General features: G+C 44.9%; 1 protein-coding gene across 1 annotated transcript in view; it reads right to left on the bottom strand.

The window, feature by feature from the left end:
* lama5 (laminin, alpha 5) overlaps positions 1–13,741 on the bottom strand; it is a 262,541-nt gene that overhangs the window by 682 nt on the left and 248,118 nt on the right. The window contains 6 exon segments of the mRNA XM_061670415.1: positions 75–168; positions 2,341–2,471; positions 2,545–2,845; positions 2,912–3,086; positions 7,194–7,348; positions 11,149–11,281. Of these exon segments, the coding sequence (XP_061526399.1) occupies positions 75–168; positions 2,341–2,471; positions 2,545–2,845; positions 2,912–3,086; positions 7,194–7,348; positions 11,149–11,281 (989 nt within the window).

The raw sequence follows: 13,741 nt of genomic DNA, 5'->3' as shown, positions 1-13,741 counted from the left end.
GAGACCAAAAGAGTGGCGTGAGCTAGCTAAGCGAGCGTGGTGGCGGCGGCGGGCGTCTCTGTTGTGTCACTCACCTGCGATGGTGTGCCAGCGTCCATTGCAGAGTGCCTCCTCCGGTACCAACGACAAGGAGGCATCATCTTTGCCACTGCTAATGGACAGCATCACCTGAAAGCACACAGGACACCACTGTTAGCGTTATAACGACACATGGATAAGATATAATTTGCGTTTAGATATATAGTTGGTTACAATTAGTAGTGTTACTATTTCAATTACTTTCTCAACGTCTTCCAACTGATTCCATTTTCATTCCTTAATACTGAATGAACACATCAACAGGACCCTGGGATGTTTCCTCTAAAAAAGTTACACAAATAATAAGCTGATAACATCATGTTGATGAAATTTAAATGAATAATAACGCGTTTGTTGCATTATGCATGTGGAAAACATGCCATGTTGACCTAATGACAAATGTGCACAATTTAGACAATAGCGCTTCATAAGACAACCCAGATAGGTGGTGGCATTAATGTTCCATCACAAAATCCCAAATTATAAAGATGAAACTGTTCCAAAATCAGGGATGGCAAACTAAATTTGTCGCGGGCCACATCGTAGTTATGGTTTCGCTCGGAGGGCCGTTATGGCTGTGAACCCGTACGAATGTATGACCGCCTCATATTATTACATATACACCAATTAATGGATAATTAGTTTTGAAACCAGAAGCCAGTAAAAACTGCTCCACTACAGTATTATTCCATTTATTTTACAAGGGGGATTGTAACCCAAAAAATCCTTGCAATATCTCAGTATTTTTAAACGTGAAGACAATTTGCAATTTTGGTATTTGAGCAAGAAACACGAATGAATGATGTGTAACAACTATTCCAAATTTCCCCCATTGTTTTGGTGCAAATATTTCCAAGCACTTTTGGAAAATATACACATTTTTTTGCAAATTTTGTTGGGCAATCTGTAATTTATAACAACGACGATTTCAACAGTATTATGAATCACTGAGCATGCGCCATTCAGTTCGACATCCTTTGTAAATGTATACATATATAAAAATACGAGTTGTGGCAGTCCATGAAAAGGTTCCACCACAGCAACCTCTTTTGAACTCAAGCCGTCAGTGCGCCCTCCAGTGGACAAAATTGGAAATAAGTTACTTTTGAAAAATAGCAGTGAACGTGTGCTCCACGCCCACGGGCCAGATTGGACCACCTGACGGGCTGGTTCTGGCCCGCGGCCGTATGTTTTACACCACTGTTGTAACAAATGAAACATGTATTGTCTTTGAAACGCATACAAATTAAATGCCTACTATTCAATTTACAGGAAGCAAAGTTTGTAACATTTGATGAATACACTGTTAGAGAAGGATTTTTTTTTTTCTTAACAACTTATTTCAGATGAGAAATATTAACCAAAATCAACAGCTAATGTCATAAAGATGTCATTGATTTAGTAAGAAACTCGGATTTTAAATATCAACAACATAAAAGCCTGACCTGAATAAAATTAATGTCATTTTCAGATTCAGTATTGGAAAATTGTCCAAAATCAGTTGAAAAAAAACAGACAATTTATACACACACACACACAAAGTAACCCAGCGTTATGAGTCTAATATGGTCTAACCGTTTCAAAATCCATCCATCCATCCATTTTCTGAGCCGCTTCTCCTCACGAGGGTCGCGGGAGTGCCGGAGCCTATCCCAGCTATCGTCGGGCAGGAGGCGGGGTACGCCCTGGGCCGGTTGCCAGCCGATCGCAGGGCACATACAAACAAACAACCATTCGCACTCACATGCACACCTACGGGCAATTTAGAGTCTCCAATTCATGCATGTTTTTGGGATGTGGGAGGAAACCGGAGTGCCCGGAGAAAACCCACGCAGGCGCGGGGAGAACGTGCAAACACCACGCAGGCGGGGCCGGCCGGGGATTGAACCCGGGTCCTCAGAACTGTGAGGCTGATGCTCTAACCGGTCGTCCACCGTGCCGCCTCCTGTTTCAAAATATCAGATAAAATAATAGATTGCAACGCAAGGTGGCACTTCGAGGTCATATTTGGGACTACACAGAAGGCACATCAGCTTTAGAAGGAGGAAGTTGATAAATCCGAGTTTTGTGGCGATTTTTTTAAATGTAACTACAATTGTAATCATGGACATTTCCAAAAGCAACTATAATGAAATCAAAAATTTTCTTCCAGTAATGTAACAGAGTATAATAACTTAAATGTTGCAATGAAATGACAATGTTTTGGCATGCAATTCATTCCACAGCAACACTGGATCTCATGCTCTCCCTCCGCAGTCTCACCTCTCCTCTGCGCAGCGTCAAGATCAGACGCTGGCTAGACTTTGTCCCAGCATGCAGCAGTAGCCCAGAGTCGGACACCGGACGCACTTCCAGTCGAATCTCCAGGTCGCCGCCCAGGACTAGCAGCTCATCTGCAGGAAGGGCAGGGGTCCTCGGTCATCACGTGATAACATACGCAGCAGAGGTGACAAGATGGTTGCTCACCTAAAACCACGTGTCCTCCCTCGCCTGCGAAGAAGGCCCCGAGCAGCAGAGGCTTCTGGAAACAGGGGACCACGCCCTGGCTGTGGGCGGGAATTCCCGCGGGGCTCCCGTTGAGCGTCAGATCACGGACGCAGCCGACGAAACCGGAGGGGGAGGCGGACGTCGGAGTTTGCGGTGGCAGTCCTCCCACGTACAACGGCGCGCCGATGCGTGTGCCATCTCCGGCGGAGATCCTCCTCGACTGAGCGCCAATGCCGTCCACGACCATGTCGACCTTGTCCGTATCGCGCTTAATGAAGACCTGAAGACACGACCGAGCCGCCGTCTTAGTTTTCATTCGATTGCATCGCTGCTTGCTTAAGCTCACCGTGTGCCAACGCTCGTCATCCATCTTGGTGCGGCTGCGCAGCCTGACCTTCCTCTTCCCGCCCATCGACAGCAGCAGATGACCCTCTGACACGCCCAGCATCAGGGCGCCGCCCGACATGAAGAGGATCAAACCTTCCGACGAATTGATCCTCACGGCGAGTGAGATGTGAGGCCTGCGCAGAGAACGTTGCCAAATGATTTGAACATTATTACATGAACGAGAAACATTCGAAACATGGGCTGAACTGGAGCATAAGCATATGGATATGGAACATAGGAGTCAGGCTTTCTATTTTAAAATGTAACAAAATGAACGAAAACATAATGCTACCAGCTTGCATGCTAACAACCTGCCTGGAAGGAACCACACTGTTCATCACACACACGTCATGTGGCGCAACGTGCTTGTGTGTGCTAAAACCAACAGAGATGGGTAGAACACTAACATGCCAACAGCGGGTGTGCTAACATGTGGCACCTGATAACACATGCGCAAAGGCGGACCCAATGAGGATCTTGCATCTTGCCCCATGGTTGGGTACTATTTCTACTGAGAATGAATCAAATGCAAACACGCTATCTGCTCCAAATTCATTTTCCGGAGTTTTTAAACGAATAGTGGGTGTCCCAAAAGTCCCTCACCACTTCCTTTTCTCATTTCCTATCTTCTCATTCGGACAGACGCAAGGCCATCAGCATGTGACAGCTTAGGCTTTGTAGTTTTTGAAAGCATGGCCTCAGGCTTGCTTGCCAATTGGCATTGGAGCAAAGATGCCAAATTGGCACGTGGCAGAAGTTTTTCTCTCCCCGACCGTGGTTCAGCACCTGTTTGAGAAGCTTTACGGCCGCCACACGTGTAGAATGTACACTATATCCGAGGCAAGTTTCGAGAAAGAGGATCTGTTCTTAACAAACCATCCAGGACAACGCTTCCTACTACCACTCGCTCAGCAAGAACGAAAGCTCGATTCCGTACCGACGTCAGGTTTTTCAACAACCTCAAGTTGGTACGGGTAAAGCTTTATTACTTACGGAAGCATTTACTCCCTCGCGATTTTCTTGATGCTGGGTTACAATTGGGCCCTTCACATAGACGTCGCCTAGTTTTACGCGAACACTAAATTGAGGAGTTCACTGGTGCTAGCAGATCTTATGCTGTGCGGTTTGTCAAGAAGTGATCCTGTTTCGAGAGACTCGCCACAGATCGCGTAAATTGTACAACGTGGACCTCAAGCTTCTCAAACTGGCATTGAAGCGCAGTCAGGGACAGGCACACGTCTTGACACGTTAGCAATTTGGCAACGCTGCCGCATTGTCGATTTGCGAGCCGTGGCCATACTGAAAAAAACTGCGACACCCAAGCTGTCAAATGCCGATGGCGTCACGTCACGTCTGTCCGAATGATAGCCGAAATGAAATAGGAAAAAGTGTACAGGGACCTTTGGGACGACCTGTATACAGAGTTGTATACTTTACTGTAAATTATACATGACTGCCATATACATACATACAGTGGGTACGGAAAGTATTCAGAGCCCCTTAAATTTTTCACTCATTGTTATATTGCAGCCATTTGCTAAAATCATTTAAGCTAATGTTTTTCCTCATTAATATACACACAGCACCCCATGTTGCACATCCATTAAAAAAGAAAAACGGAAATATCACACAGCCATAAGTATGCAGACCCTTTGGTGTGACACTCATATATTGAACTGTCGATTTCAGCGGCCTCCATAATCCTTAAACGGAAGACGATTGGGACGACCGGAACCCTTCCGAGAGCTGGCCGTCTGGCCGAACTGAGCAATCGGGGGAGAAGAGCATTGGTGAGAGAGGGTGAGGACCCAAAGATCACGGCGTCTGAGCTCCAGAGATGCAGTCGGGAGATGGGAAAAAGTTCGAGAACACCGGTATCAAACTCAAGGCCCGGGGACCAGATCCGGCCAGCCACATGATTTTATGTGGCCCGCGAAGGCAAATCATGTGTGTCGACATCCATGATTCTTGTCAAATCTGTAACAAGATTTCAAATTGTCATATTTCGGAAATAACGGTGAGATATTGCAAGCATTTTTGTGTTACCAAATATGAACAATAGTTGAAAAATCCATTACCCTTGATTTCTTATTGCAAAACTACTTTATAAATTTCAGGTGGAATAATATGAGGAGGACAAAAAAAAATAGGATGATTTGATTAAAGATTTTTTTTTTTTTTTTCTTTTATGGCTTCACAGTCATAACGGCCCTCTGAGGGAAACCGTAACTCCAATGTGGCCCGCGACAAAAAAAAAAGTGTTTGACACCCCTGCTCTATAAAGTCAACCATCACTGCAGTCCTCCACCAGTCGGGCTTTTTAGCAGAGTGGCCCGACGGAAGGAAGCCTCTCCTCGGTGCAAGACACATGAAAGCCCGCATGGAGTTTGCTCAAAAACACCCGAAGGACTCCAAGATGGTGAGAAATAAGATTCTCTGGTCTGATGAGACCAAGATAGAACTTTTTGGCCTTAATTCTAAGCGGTATGTGTGGAGAACTGAAAATGGCTGTCCAGCATCCAACCTGACAAGGAGGAATGGCAGAGGACCCCCAAATCCAGTGGTGTGAAAAACTTGTTGCATCATTCCCAAAAAGACTCATGGCTGTATTAGCTCAAAAGGGCGCTTCTACTAAATACTGAGCAAAGGGCCCGAATACTTACGGCTGTGTGATTTTTCAGTTTGTCTTTGTTAATAAAGCTGCAAAAATGTCAACAATTCTGTTTTTTCTGTCAATACGGGGTGCTGTGTTTACATTAATGAAGAAAAACATGAACTTACATGATTTTCGCAAATGGCTGCTCGAGCGGACACGCGCTCCGCAAATCGAGGCGCCGCGGCGACTGGCACCCACTCGAGAACCCCCACTCCTCCACGCTGCCCTGCTGTGAGACGGCGACGAGGACAGGGCCTGGTGTACGTCAAGTGGACCCTAACCTAATTAGCAGCTTCCCGTCAAATTTTGATTTCTGTCTTCAAAAGACCCCTTCCCGGACCAAACGGTTGGGGAAGACTATGTGGTTAATATTCACCGATGCGCGTGAGGCTCCACCCACTGGCGTTGAGAGGAACTGCAAGCGCCAGAACTTGTGGACGTGCCTTTGATGTTTGTTAACAGAAGATAAAATGTCCGCAGAAATATTCCAAATGTGTACCTAATGGTGTCTGTGTCCCCATTCTCACTTTGACAGGTCCTCTACAAGATTTTGAAAGCTATTCATGATTTGAAATCAAACAGTACGAAATGTTGTATTGAACAATAAGTTTAAACAATGCATCTACGCGTGAGAGTACAAAGTCGGGAGTGTTTGAGATTAATATTATTTTAAAACACATTCACACAAATTTGTAGACAAGATTCAGGCTGGTGGGCGTGGTCTTGGGCACTCCCTCTTCCCACACCCCGCCCCTGGGGAATTTAACCCTAAACTCACACCTTTCTCAGAGAGTTGAGTTGAGGCTTCTTTTTCCTTCTCCTCGTACCTGTGCCGGCAGCTCCCCCTTCTTTTGTTGCCTTTTTGTCCTCGGGCGCGTCCGGGTGCCACCACGTGCGCGAACGCCCGCCACAACCGAGCCGGCCGCGTTTTCGATCGAAGTCGACCACGCGGCTCCGATTGCTTTCCCTAGCCACGATCGGTCGGCGGGGCCCCAACGAGCAACTGGACGGATCCCGCACGCTGAGCGCCAGAGCTCGGCCCGCCACCGGGTCAACCGGCAGGGAAGTTATGAGCGCATCGCAGACGGGACAACAACTTCCATCCATCCATTTTCTGAGCCGCTTCTCCTCACAAGGGTCGCAGGAGTGTCGGAGCCCATCCCAGCTATCATCGGGCAGGAGGCGGGGCACGCCCTGAACCGGTCGCCAGCCGATCGCGGGGCACACACAAACAAACAACCATTCGCACTCACATTCACACCTACGGGCAATTTAGAGTCTTCAATTAACCTTGCATGCATGTTTTTGGGATGTGGGAGGAAACCGGAGCTCCCGGAGAAAGTAACGCTAACGTCGCTCCCGGCTTATTACTTTATCCTAAATTAATTACAATTCTTATTTGACATATAATCGCTACACTATAATATAACAAAGAGTGAAAAATTTAAGGGGGTCTGAACAATTTCCCTACCCACTGGAAATACAAAAATACATACCAAAATAAAATGACAAGTAGATACATGAAATTATGATGCAAGTCATAGAAATTATGAATTGTTTCCACATACGCAGTGTTCACACTCACTTGGAGCTCAGCAAAGCAGGAACTGAGTCGTAGCGTTGGTAGCTTAGTGTTGAGCCACTGAATTGCGCTGCTCCCACTTCCTGCTCCAACAGCACCCCCTGGCACGACTCCCTGGTGTTGCGACTGCGTGACCCTAACAGCTTCTTGTGCTTCTCCTGAAAAATGTACACATACAACGTATGTGTGCGTGTATGCGGAAACAACAGTGTTTCCAAACTTAATTGAGTGAAGGCATCCATTTTACATTCAAATGGGACAGCACACCACCAAAGAAAAGAATGGCACAAAAGTTTTAATGCCAAAATAATGACTCAATGTCTCAATTCCCTCCTAAATTGACTTAACTATGTGAAATCTGGGCCTGAAATGAGCCCATGATAAATACAAATTTTCCACCATTAATGTGACTACAACTTGCATCGGGACTATAACTTGCATCAAACTCAATTGCAAAAACAAAAAAAAAACTTTTCAAAAGGGGAAGTAAACAAGTGAGATAATCGCTTGCAGTGGTCGCAGTGCTCACACCCTCTTATAACAGCATATGGCTGTGTAAAGAATGAACCAATCACCTTAAAACTTCGAAGTGGTCGTCAGCACAAAGCTGCCTCTGATTAATCCCAAAAGTTCAGCTGTTCTAATAGGCTTTTCGTGACATTTGTGGAGTTACATCATACAGCACAAATAATGATTCAACAAAAAGAATATATCATTGTTCAAAGGTACCAGTAAGGAAAAAGGTAAACAATAATTTAGTCTTCATTAAAATAAAGTCATTAAGTATGCCACGGAACACAGGGAAGAAGACATTCATGACCAACTGTAGGGACATTACCAAGAACTGGACGTCCCTCCGAAATTGACGAAAAGACAAGAAGGAAACTGCAGACAGAGGCCGACAGCAACATTGAAGGCGCTTCGGGAATTTCTGGCAAATGCTGGCTGTTTAGTATATGTGGAAACAATCCAAACATTATGGTAATTGATATGAATAACAAATGTTTATTCTACCATTAAATTGTAAAAAGAAAAACCTTCCATCAGACTAAAATATTGACTGATTGATTTAACTTCAAGCCATATAAACGAGGGTGTACTCAAATGTTGCGCATGCGCACTTCAAATACTGAATGCGCAGCCAATTCGATTGTATCAGTGCGCTTTTTGTACACCACCAAGCATTTTCATTCTTTTTTTTTGGGGGGGGGGCCCTACCGGTAGACGGGGCTCAGGTAGTGTTGTCGTTCATGAACAACTCGTTCAAACGAAAAAATCTTTTGAGTGAAAGTAACCAATGTAATCCCTTCGTGAACTGATTATTTTCTTTCTCAGTTAAGTTGAGCTCAGCTGTGAGCCTGAGTTGCACAAAGAAAGTTCGCCGCGTCGACGGTGGCCGAGCACACGCAAGGGCCGGCGACGAGGCGGCTAGCTCAGCGGGGCATATCTTTCTTGCTGTACATCAGCTACATTGGTCCGTCAAAATGTCTTTTCATGAAACCGGACCACGGCGCAAAAAACATTGGGGATTGGTCAGGGGTGGGGGTTGCTTGAATGGCGAACTCTTAACGGCGCCCCTCACCCTATCATTTTCCTCATCATCATTTCTAATGGCACAAACAGGGTCCTCCCCCTTTGGCATAAATTAGAAATAACATGAAAATGTACTCAGGGAATTATAAAATAAGTATCTGATCTATAACTACATGTATATACAGAATGCAAGGTATGAAATCATATACAGTGTGTCTCAATGAATGTCTATTACTTACGGGTATGTTATGTGCAAGTATGTATGTACAGGCTGTGCCAGCTGTGAACTGGCTCAGACTAAGACTAAGGCAGTAAAATGTAAAGCACATGCAAAAAGACCGAAACGTGAAAAAAAAAATGTATAATAATAAAAAAAGTTGTATTCCTTATTTTGTACAAATAAGTAAGTACTGAACAGGACGCACTGTATATCTACAAACAGACCTCTTTCAGTGATAATCAAAATGAACACCAAGCAAAAACCTTTGGTGCTCATTTGCGAACCACACCAAACGCTTGACGCTTTTCATGACCAATATGTGAATATAAAAGCGGTTCAAATGGGAAACGTAAATTACAATAAAAGTGTTGAGATGGCTGAAGAGGCAACGTGAGTTGCCTCTTCTTGGCCCCTCCCACCATCTGTGGGAGGGGCCAAGAGGGTCGGGTACGCAGAAAGCTAAGCGGCTACAGAAGCTGGCTCTAGGGACGTGTAATGGCAGGGAAAGAGTCTGAGCTGATGTGCGAGGTCCAGAAAATCCGGCTAGAAATAATCAGGGTGTCCATACACGCGTTTGGCACCATGACTCCCGAGGCCGCAGTTCGATGACCGACTTTGTGGTCGGTCATCCATGAGTCAGTGTCCATGTCTTGGACACTCAGGTGAAGTGAGATGCGGAGCTGTCGACTGATCACCGCCTGGTGGTGCGTTGGCGCCGATGGTGGGGGAAGATGCCGGTCCAACCTGGCCGCAAAGCGGTCGGTGCCTGTCGCGGCGGTAATGCCGCAAGACGTCGGCGGACACCAGCGTTAAGGGATGCCGTCAAACTGAAGAAGGAGCCCTACTCCGGAGGCAGCTGATGGGTACTGGCTGGCTAGGCCGAACCCAGCTTTGGTGGTTGCTGAGGCAAAAACTCGGATGTGCGAGGAGGGGAAAGAAATGCACCATCAACACTGTGTATAGTGGAGACGGGATGCTGCTGACATCAACTCCACCATTACACCTTCCTATGAGGAAACAGAGTCTGGCTCTGAGACTCTGAAGTCGGTTCTCCAATCTCTGGGGTTGAATGTCACCAAGGTGGTAAAAAAGTTACTCATGGCAGAGATGAGATCCCCCAGGAGTTCCTAAAGGCTCTGGATGTTATGGGGCTGTCGACGAGGCGTGTCAGCCAAGGACTTTGATGGATTTGTGGATGAGGATTGAACAAAGAATAACGAGTACAATGTTAAATACGTCAATATAGTACAACCAAACTCACTGTTCACATTATTGAATACTTCAGTTTAGCGCAAACGACTCTAAATCAGTCTGGCATGCATTCCAATCGCCCAGCAGAACGATCACCCGGTCACCGGCTCTTCCGGCTCCTTCCCTCAGGTCGGCGCTACCGATCAACGCAAACTAGAACTAGTAGACATTCCGACAGCTTCTTCCCTCTTGCGATCAACTTCTTAAACAGCTAACCTATAATTCCATTACAACAAGCTGGCAATTTTTTGACTTGAGTTGGTTGTCACATTTCTGTGGGGCCAATGATGTATGACTCGTGCCCTCGCTGTCGTTGTCTCGCCACGCTGCACTATTTGCATATACCGGCCACTCGTGCCAGAGTCGCATCTGCTCCATTTGCACACGGATTGAGGAGTATCTGTAACATTTGCACCACCGACATTGTCCCAGATGATCGCACGACTCGTCACTTTGAACCGCATCCGCTCCTTGAAGTCTCGGCGCCCTTTGCACAATGGTCATTGCAATATGAGTCATTCGAACTGCTCGAAGTGCTAGAGGACTCTGCATCTTTTTGCACAATTGTCAAAAAAATAAATAAATGTACCGGCATTAAAAGATAACTACCAACCCTTTACTGCTCAGTGACTCTTTTTTTTGTCCATGTCTTTCTGTCTCCAAAGCGTTCTCTGTCAATTGACCGTCTGTTGTCGTACTCGAGCGGCTCCAACGACCGGAGACAAATTCCTTGTGTGTTTTGGACATACTTGGCAAATAAAGATGATTCTGATTCTGATTCAATAAAGTAGGACCAAACTCAGTTTTGCTGGCACTGCCTTTTTAAAAACATTGTTTTAGCGTGCGTGCATGCTACCGTATGTTTTAAGCTAGCGTATGTTTTACGCTGCGCCTTTGAATACGGTGCGCCCTGTGGTCGTGAAAATACGGGACAGTGTGTGTGTGTGTGCGTACCTTGGGCTTGTTGGTGTGTTTGGGTGGCACGGCTACAATCTGCTGAGGCCTTGTGGCAGCAGGACAGTCGAGAGGAACATTGATGTTGTCTCTGACCTTGAGCAGGTTCACCACCATCTGAGGACCGGTTGCCCTGTCAACAAACACATTTGACAGCCGGACGTTTTGTGTGTCTGACTTAACATCAAACACCCTTGCATCGTCGTTGCTATTCTTTTCAGACTTCAGTCAGAGCAACACAATCACGATCGGTGTTCAGTTTTATTTCTTTTTCTACGCAACATGTCCGTTGACATTTTCAGATATAGAAGACAAGTATTACAACAACGTGAAAATAACAAGACAAACACATACAAAACCAGAAAAACAATATGAATAGCAACAATATCTGAGATATTCAAGCACATACACATTACAATACACACAAAAAAGCAAAAACAAAAACAAAAAAAACAGTAATTTACAGTAAATAACTTCTGTTTCTTTCTTTTTGCTGGTCAGTCCAGAGATCTGTCAAGTCAGAATTAGTATCACAACAGACACCTTGTGGGTCACTCGGGAATAACTGGGAAGTTCAGCTCATCGATATAAGCAAAAAAAAAAAAAAAAAAAAAAGGGATCCCACTTCTTTAGACATTTCCTAAGGGAGTCCCCCCCCCCGTTACACACCTAATCTTTTCCAGTTTAACAAAATAACAGACTTATTTTATCCACAATGTATGTGAAGACAGAATCGGTGACTTTCATTTCAGCAAAATCAAGCGTCTCGATAGCAAAGTAACAAAAGCTCCAAAAACTGCTTCTGTGGGGGAGAGTGGTATTGTCGGAAGAAGTCCACCAAGCAATGCAGTCAGTGCACTGGGTTCTATTAACTTATGAATAACCCTCGATAGGGTTCCAAATATTTCGACCTAGAAAGACTGCAAAGCCGGCTGATTAACACTGACCAAAAGAGGTCAGTGTTAATTTTGACAAACCCCAGTTCCAATGAAGTTGGGACGTTGTGTGAAATGCAAATAAAAACAGAATACGATGATTTGCAAATCCTTTTCAACCTTTGTTCAATTGAATACACTACATAGACAAGCTATTTAATGTCCCAACTGATGCACACAGGTTTCTTTGCAAATATTCTCTCATTTTGAATTTGATACCTGCAACACGTTCCAAAAAAAGCTGGGACAGGTAAACAAAAGACTGGCAAGGTTGAGGAATGCTCATTGAACACCTGTTTGAAATATTCAACAGGTGAACAGGTTAATTGGAAACAGGTGAGTGTCATGATTCGGTAGAAAAGGGGCTCCACCCAAAGGCTCAGTTGTTCACAATACAGGACGGGGCGAGGGTCACCACTTAATTGTAAACAACTGTGTGAGCGAGCAAATAGTCCAACTGTTTATGTAGACAATTTGATTTCCGGTTTCAAAGTACAGACGATCTCAGCAATCCGGCAGAATAAGTGCCTTGCTGCCTCAACAACCACTGTTACCTCACCTCACTAATGTTCTTTTCAGCATCGAGTTAATGACAAAAAGTACGTGAATGTTCTGTGCTTGCATCCTGCTATTTCGAAGCGTCCAGTTAGCCACATTAGCCCGCGGTCATCGGGCGACGGCTGTTTGTGGTTAATTAATATGCGCATAAAAGGGCATGTTGTGGGTTATTTGTATATTGTCGAGTCGCCTCACATAACAATAATTGTTGCGTTAATGCGGGGGAGGCTATGGGATTTAGGTTGGATTTCACTATGTGGTATTCATTTATACGACCACTAGATGGTGCCAGTACACTCTTTCATTTGGTGACTTTGGATTCAATGTGATTTGACCTGTTTAGTGCTTGGCAATACTTCTCGGCATCATATCTTTGTTGATATGTGTTTGCACCTGTATTTGTTTGTAAATAAGATTGCGAGCAAACTAATGACTGTTTTCTTTGGTTTGTTTGCAGACAAACAGTGCTCCTCAATTACTACCTCCTATTAAACTAAAATACTCCTCCTGAAGCTAATACTACTACGAGTACTATGCATCAATGTGTATTCTTGCGAGGAATTTCAGTGCGAGCAAAGACGGCGTCCATCGTCTATTGGAGTCCTGTCTCTTCCGGTCTGCGCTCTGACAGGCATACCATCTTGTCTCCAGTTAGTCCCCCTTTACGAACTGACCCAGATTATCACCTCTGTAACAGTTTAAGAACAACATTTAATTTCAAGGAATTTAGGGATTTCATCACCGACCGTCCATAATATCAAAAAATTGAGAGAATCTGGAGAAATCGCTGCACATTAGCGGCAAGTTTGTAACAAATTGTGCAAAGGATATTGCCACGTGGGTTCAGGAACACAGAAAACCATTGTCAGTTAACAAAGTTTGTCGCTGCATCTACAAATGCAAGTTAAAACCTGACCATGCAAAAGCAACCCATATATGAAAGCCATATACAGTATAAACAACACCCAGAAACACCGCCGGTGACTCTGGGCCCGAGCTCATCTGAGATGGACTGACACAAAGTGGAAAAGTGTGATGTGGTTTGATGAGTCCACATTTCAAATTGTTTTGGGAAATCATAGACATTGTGTCCTCCGGAC

The sequence above is a fragment of the Phycodurus eques genome, chromosome 1, assembly GCF_024500275.1.
Source record: "Phycodurus eques isolate BA_2022a chromosome 1, UOR_Pequ_1.1, whole genome shotgun sequence".
NCBI classification, from domain to species: domain Eukaryota; kingdom Metazoa; phylum Chordata; class Actinopteri; order Syngnathiformes; family Syngnathidae; genus Phycodurus; species Phycodurus eques.
This window is presented reverse-complemented; position numbering and strand designations above follow the sequence as displayed.